General features: G+C 39.2%; 1 protein-coding gene across 1 annotated transcript; it reads right to left on the reverse strand.

Moving 5' to 3' along the window:
* Window positions 1-685: 685 nt before the first annotated feature.
* uncx (UNC homeobox) lies at window positions 686-4,867 on the reverse strand. The gene is made up of 3 exons (XM_021624940.3): window positions 4,467-4,867; window positions 3,788-3,963; window positions 686-2,074 (listed from the first exon to the last, which is right to left on the reverse strand). The coding sequence occupies exons 1-3, from the start codon at window positions 4,720-4,722 to the stop codon at window positions 1,052-1,054; spliced, it is 1,455 nt and encodes a 484-aa protein (XP_021480615.2). The 5' UTR covers window positions 4,723-4,867; the 3' UTR covers window positions 686-1,051.
* Between the last annotated feature and the right edge of the window lie 2,710 nt (window positions 4,868-7,577).

Consider the following 7,577-nt stretch of genomic DNA (forward strand, 5'->3'; position numbering starts at 1 on the left):
CGATTTTAAATCTATCTGGTCAACATTGCTAATATTGCCATGGCGCAGATGTCCCCGAGCCTGCACAGCATCCCTGGGGACCGCCAACCCTATTAGAACAAATGTGTTCTGCTATTGTAAATAGGCACGTTTGCTTCGCCCGTCCTATTACAGCCGACGCATGATCAATAGGCTGATAACACAGAAACATCAATGTAAGCGACAGAACAATGAGGGATATCATCGAACATCTATCTTAATATAGCCGGCTACAAGGGCCCTGACAAAGTGAAAAGCTCATGAAAATTCCGCCCCACGAATTCCCATCTCCTATCCAATATGCACAAACACACTCCCAGCTGCCGGGGCTATTATTTTCGTATTTCAATTTGACACCCCAGCCTTTCATGCTAATTCTATTATTCTTGGAAGTTTATGTGATTTCATATCACTAGAAATCGGTAATGTATAATAACCCTTTGGGCTAAAATAAACTGAATCCCTGCAGTAGCCACCGGGAAAATAATTACTTTCATATCAAAAGTCTGCAGGAGTCGAGCGGGTCCTTTCGCCTCCGGCTCGTAACCTCATTTCAGTGAGGCTTATAGATGAATAAATTTGTTAAAGCAATACACAAAATACAACATCAGATTTTAGCAGAAAGCGCTACCTATACCCACTATACGGGCTATTTAAGGTCTCACACGGTTTGGATGTATTGTATACAATCGATTTATTTATGAAAACCTTACATATATAAATATTATAATACTTTTTACAGCCTTTGAGGATTTTTGTGGTTTTTTAATGTATTTTTACAGTTCGTTACACAGGGGGGGGGGGCGGGGGGGCGGGGGGGCTTGTACTACTACCACCACCACCACACACACACGTGCACATATACACGCACGCACGCAACAAACACACACACAGTTATAACCCATCATCATCAGAAAATAGGCTATATATGTCATCTGTAAAATGAGAATTTATATTCTAAGACGTGATTGAGCTTTGGGCAAATGAAAGGTGTTGTTGACGCTATCAATATTGTTTCTCACCTATAGGTCTATTATTCCATATCGACATCTTGAGTCTCTGTCTTTGTCTCTGGTGGACAGTTGGTTGTCACAGACTCGGAACTCTCTGGGTAGTCTTTTACAGACTGCTCTTTTTTGTCTAATGGCAGATACTTTGAATCATCATCATCTTGGAAATATGTTGCACTACAACTGGCTGAAGACTGACTACAGTTTCTACTGGAAAAGGTAACATGGCCTGGGCTGTTCTGTGGGGAACTAGTATTTTTCGCGGTAAAGTTGACCTGCACTTTGATTGCTTTCGCGTCGTTGAGATTGTTGGACTCCTTATTGTTTTTATGTCCAGTATTGGCAGATAAGCTGCTGTCATTCACTGGGGTTCTTTGTGTGGAGTTGTCAGCATCTGAGTCTGATGGTGTTGTCTTCAAAGCAGTCTGAGGAACAATGAATCCAAGCGGCTGGGTGATAGGATAGAGTAAGAAATGTCCTTTCCCTATCAAAGGCCGCGAGGAGGGTAAGGCAGAAAATCCATCTATGTTCGGTTTGCGCCTTGGTCTGGAGTCGGATAGAAGGCTTTCTACGCTGAATGGGTTCAGTTTCTGAAGGTTGGAGACTCTGCTATTGGCGCACATGCTTGACTGTTGACTGCTGTCGGACGAGTCCAGCTCGGATCCACCAGCATCTTGGTTCAAGTGTCTTTGGTTCTGGAGGGTTTGTGGTGTTTGGTCACAGCTCGATTGGGTTTGGTTTCGGCCTACAGAGTCACAATGTGGATTTTGTTCACTGTCTGTCACTTGTGACACTCCACTGTCACTGTCAGATCCTGGGGTGTGAAATAGGTCCCCTGACAAAAGTTTATTCTGGGACCTCAACAGTCTTCGCTCCTGCTTCCTCTTCTTCTTCTCCATCCTCTCCAGCTCTCGCCTGGCGATCTCCTCCGCGTCCATGGGCTCTCCACTGCATGTTGTTGGGTGGGAGTTGTGAGCTGGTCGCCCTGGACCCTTCTTTGTGTTTTCTTTTTTCCTCCACTTAGCTCTACGATTTTGGAACCATACCTGAATATTAGAGAAACAAATCATGTTACGCATGTTCAAAAAGAAGATGTCCACTCTCTTAAAAAAATACATAGGCCTAATAATAATTTAGGCTAATATTTGTGTGAACCATTGGAATAATGTTTTGTACCAAAGAGCAATGCCCCTTGCTTGTAGGCCTACAATTATTTATTATCAGATGCGATGACAAAAATAACCATATTTATTTTCCAATTCGACTAGGCCTACAATTATTCCGTGTGTTTATGCCTTCTTCGTTATTCAATTAAAAGTTAAATGCTGTCTGTCTGATCTGGAAAATGCTCCATGAAAACATATATCTCGCTTATGATGGGCCCTTGTGTCCCAATCAAATGCATAATAATAAATGGTTTAATATAGTTACAAATACTCAAAATTTCCCCAACACTTAACTGCCTAAAAATTGCTAAAGTAACATGACAAATATAGGACTAAACCAGCGTTTCTCAAACTCGGTCCTCGGGACCTCAAGGGGTCCACGTTTTGTTTTCTGCCCTAGCACTACACAGCTGATTCAAATGATCAAAGCTTGATGATTAGTTGATTATTTCAGCTGTGTAGTGCTAGGGCAAAAAACAGAACGTGGACCCCTTGAGGTCCCGAGGACCGAGTTTGAGAAACGCTGGTTTAGTCCTATATTTGTCATGTCACTTTAGCAATTTTTTTGAATTTTCTCTGTGCATAACACAATATACATTTGTGTTATATACATTTGCGTTTGACATCAGAAGTGCAAATGATCACAATAATAAGTCCACGTGCATGGACATTTGACTGATGAGGAGAGATGGGGGAAAGGTGTGTCCTTTATAAAAATGTAGGACTTGAAAATGTATCAATATTCAAGTTCATAAATGTTTGTGTATACTTGGGTGTTTTATAGGTTTATATAGGAAAGACAATGTGCATACGTAGATGTATGTAGATATATTAATTTTGAGTATGTCTGAGTGCAAATAATATAGCCTTGTCGACTGAATCTACACAATTTATATTAATATCAGGTACAGCAAATGAACTGACCATTCCATGGCTTAGCCATATTTAAAGTATTTCTCCTTGAACCAGAGGTCCTCTTTATACTCGGTTTGCTGCTCGTATCACCCTTGATTTCGAAGACTATCTCTCTATAAATATATCGTATAATGTGTTATTTAAATACATATTCACGTTTGATAATGTTTTCCTTTTTAAAATTGTGAAAAGGATTTGCTGTTTGCAGTTTTTAAGCATGTATATGTATATATATATTGAGGCATCGTACTGTATGTATATATATATATATATATATATATATGTGTGTGTGTATATATATATATATTGAGGCATCGTACTGTATGTATATATTTATTGAGGCATCGTACTGTATGTATATATATATATATATATATATATATATATATATTGAGGCATCGTACTGCACATACTATAATAGGCCTCTATGTGCCTATATTACAGGAGCTCCCTGTGGAGTTTTTGGTCACAGTACAAAACAACAAAGAGACAGGAATTACAGGACAACTATATATCTAAAAGAGACCATTGTAATATATTTGTGTAAGAGACATGGGGAATAAATAGGCCTACTTTCCTTTGTTCAAACAGCCTATCAGTGTTTAAGAATCATTAAGCTACACATCATAACAAACCAACAACAGTGAATGCCAAAAAGTGGATATGGTTGATATTTACCTGTACCCTCGATTCTATCAAGTCCAATCTCAGAGCCAGTGCTTCCCTCATGAACACGTCGGGATAGTGACTCTCATTAAAAGCCTTTTCTAATTCTTCCAGTTGCCAACCAGTGAAATTTGTGCGAGTTCGTCGTCTCTTACAACCGGGGCTATCCTTGTCTGGGTCACACGAATCTAGCATGAGAATAAAAAACAAGAGAGTCGCAAAAGTAGCCTGAATGATTTTTGCAAGGATACGTTCTTTCTGTGGTCTTTTATAAAGAAATTAATAAAATATCGTCTAATAAATTAGGCTATTATGTCCGTTTTCGATGGTAAGAAAATAGTAGTAATTATAGACTATTAATCACACAATATTGATCCTGATAATGATAACAATAACACAGTAAAACATTCTACTAACAATCGAGAAATTGTGATTGTTTTTTTCCCACCCTGTCACAACACAAGGGGTTTTCACGTTTGGAGCTGAGCTCGTATGCTGCTCTCCACTGAAAGGAATTGCATAAAGCCTCATTTGAAAGCAGAAGACTGCTTCTTTGTTTCTTAGGATTTGGATTCCCTCTTTAACGCTTTATGGAGAGGATATACAGGATATACAGACACTTTCAGTTCTTTGTTTAGTCCTTTGATCTACAGCCAACCTTTTGATTTGTATTGTATTTCGTTTTGCTTACCTGTCAGCTTGTACTGCTGGTTATCTCCATTCATACCACAGCCAGACAAGAGGGGGTTCGAATTAACCACTGAAGCTGTGCAGGAACCATTAAGTAATCCGTCTATTGAAAAAGGAACTGCGGCCGCAGATTGAAGTTGATGACCGGCTAATTCGTAAACATGATGGTGGCTTAGATGGTACGGAAAGCCCACCATCCCGCCGAGAGAGCCTCCGAACTGGGCATGAGGTGGATCCAGTATCCTGCTGTCCATCATCTCCTAGGCAAAAGGAAACGACGTCTGGAGGCTGGTGGTGTGAATTTAAAAAGCATGCAGTGAGAGTGGCCAGCGAGGAGGGGACATGGTGTGGAGGGAAGGATGAGCTGTACTTTATCAACATGAACCTTCCAATAATTAGCCTAGGCTTTGGGAATTTGAGACCAATGAGAAACGGTAATCGAGTATGACGTCAGAGGCGCGGTCTGCAAACGCTTTCCATATCGATTGCTAATTAAACCTGACATCCACCTCAATAAACAATATCAGTGCTGTCACAACAAGACAGGAGGGCTTTGATAAGAACTACATCACAACTACACGGGGGACCACCAAGAGAGAGTGATCAGATTGAAGCCCAGTAAAAGGTGAAAGAGATGGACTAATTTCGAACGCTCGCTCCCACATCTAAAATGACGGAGAGGCTAGTCACAGTTTTTGGTCAACATGTTATGGCGTTTTACATTTTTACTCTCTCTATTAATCGATGCCGAGTTACAAATACACTAATTTTACACAAAGACATTTATCATCCAAATGCTGTCAAATTTTATTCGAGACTACAACCAATTCGCGTGCAATATAACGGGATGTTGATAAAAGGGGGCGATCGACTCCTCAGCCTGCTGTCGATAGGCTGATTGAAAAAAGGCAGATGTTAAGTTATTAATTACATCACACACTAATTAATCTTCTGCTAATAAGAGGAACGATATTAGGAAGAAATGTGAACCCTTATTCCCCAGCACTTATACTGTAATTAATGAGACTTAATTTAGAAACGTGTGAGAATTTTTCCCAGGTTAACAAAGTAGCTTCTTGTGTATACGGTTTTGTAGTTATTGTTATTTTTTTGGGGTAGGCTAGTTTTGAACTCATGTAGGCAGGTAAATGCTGTCTTTATGAGGCAAACAAATAAAACATTGTAGCTTTGATGTGCAGCACCAGTGTGTCATCTAATATCTATCTATCTATCTATCTATCTATCTATCTATCTATCTATCTATCTATCTATCTATCTATCTATCTATCTATCTATCTATCTATCTAACTATCTATCTTACTATCTATCTATATATATATATATATATATATATATATATATATATATATATATATTCAACATTTTTATTATATTTACCTTTATATGCCTAGAGGTTATTTATTCTCGAAGTTCAAAATAGACTAATAGACTAGACTCCAGTGAAAACGGAGGACATTATGATTGTGTAAAAGGTTAACAAAACTATCTGACCATAGTCTACTGTGGGGAAGCTCCGAACCATTCATTTTTGTTACATTATGCTATTTGTCCGGAGACCTTCATAGGACTAGTCCATGTTTCCCCACTCGCTAATGTAAAGAAATGTGTTGTGAATAAAGCGAATCAATCCTATCTAAGTAGGTATAGTAGTTCTGTCTCTCTGCTCTTTAGGCTACAGAGAAAATTAATTCTACTTTATTTATCCCATGTCTGGTGCTGTCATAATGCTAATCTGAGTTGAAATTTCGCTCCCCACTCACTCCCTGACCCTTAGCACCCGGATTGGCGTGTTGTAATAACCCGAATCTCTCAACAGTAACCGTGATAATTGTTACCTTATTAGCATGCAAATTGTTTAATTAATATTATTATGAGGAAGTATATAATCCGTTCGTCACTTGACCTCAAGCCCATATAGCACCCCTCTGCATTTCAATGTGTACATTTTAATGAACTCCTTAGAAATGTCTCAGGATCTGTCCGTTTTATCCCTCTCCCCTACAAAGATGTGGTTAGAGTTAGCTCAGATGCCCTTCTCTTTGTATTTTAACTAAGTTTATCATGTTTTACAGATGTTTTATGAATAATTCCAACCATTCATGTATTTTTTGAACATCTAAAATTCAATAATTGCTTATTGTCAATTCGGATCGTAACCCCATCCAGGCGCACGGGCTCAGTGAAAAGCAGCCCTTGACACGCAGTCCCGGGAGACATTGCATTTAAATCCGTTTTTCTACAACCGGGTGACATTGTCAGATCCTAGCTTTAATTAACCCGATAATAAGACGAACAAGGCTTGCATTCAATGCCGCTACAGGCCTGTCTTTTCATTTGAATTCAAGAGTTTCATCAACAATTTAACTGGCCTTGGTCGATAGGACATAAAGGTCCAGTAAAATAATAGAAAAGTGCCTCAGAGTCAGCACCCTAACTGCAGAACAATAGACTCTTAGAAAAAAAAGTGCTATCTAGAACCTAAAATGGTTCCTCGGCTGTTCCCATAGGCTTTCTCCATATTAGAACCCTATGAAGAACCCTTTTTGGTTCCAGGTAAAACCCTTTTATGGGGCCAGCCGAAGAACCCTTTTGGAACCCTTTTCTTTTATAGGAGTGTTTTATAGAGTGTTTTATATTAGCCTATATGACAAGTAGACCTGCATTGGTTCATGTGATATTTGTCTACCCTATTGTTGCCTTTGCCACCTGATCTTAAATAGTGACTTTCTTGGATAAACCCACATGCGGATGGAAAAGGTAGCTCCATACACATCCATCCCTGACCTGCAGGTCAACCATTGGCATGAAATGCCTATCTTTTATTTCCGATTATTTGAAAGCAACTGGCATAAATCACACATTTGAAGATATCAAATCATAATTTCTGAAGGCCATCAAAGCAGCAGATGAGAAAACAAATAGGCCTATTTAGCCTACCGGCTATAGGCCTACTCTATGCTACTTGTTGTAGGCTATATGTCACATCACCTTCACAATCTCTTCATACTATGTTGTAAGTGTTGAATCCAGATGACATCAAATCACTCCTTAGGTCACAGATGTTTAGAAATGTGAAGAATGAAGCATGGCC

The sequence above is a fragment of the Oncorhynchus mykiss genome, chromosome 12 (assembly GCF_057628025.1).
Source record: "Oncorhynchus mykiss isolate SJ-2025 chromosome 12, ASM5762802v1, whole genome shotgun sequence".
Lineage (NCBI taxonomy): Eukaryota > Metazoa > Chordata > Actinopteri > Salmoniformes > Salmonidae > Oncorhynchus > Oncorhynchus mykiss.

What these genes read in the sequence shown, in the direction of transcription:
- uncx (XM_021624940.3), bottom strand. Translation starts at nt 4,722, where the DNA reads ATGATGGACAGCAGGATACTGGATCCACCTCATGCCCAGTTCGGAGGC. An exon ending in CCAGCAGTACAAGCTGACAG is followed by an intron (nt 3,964 to 4,466) that starts GTAAGCAAAACG and finishes TTCTCATGCTAG; the next exon opens with ATTCGTGTGACCCAGACAAG. An exon ending in TGATAGAATCGAGGGTACAG is followed by an intron (nt 2,075 to 3,787) that starts GTAAATATCAAC and finishes TCTAATATTCAG; the next exon opens with GTATGGTTCCAAAATCGTAG.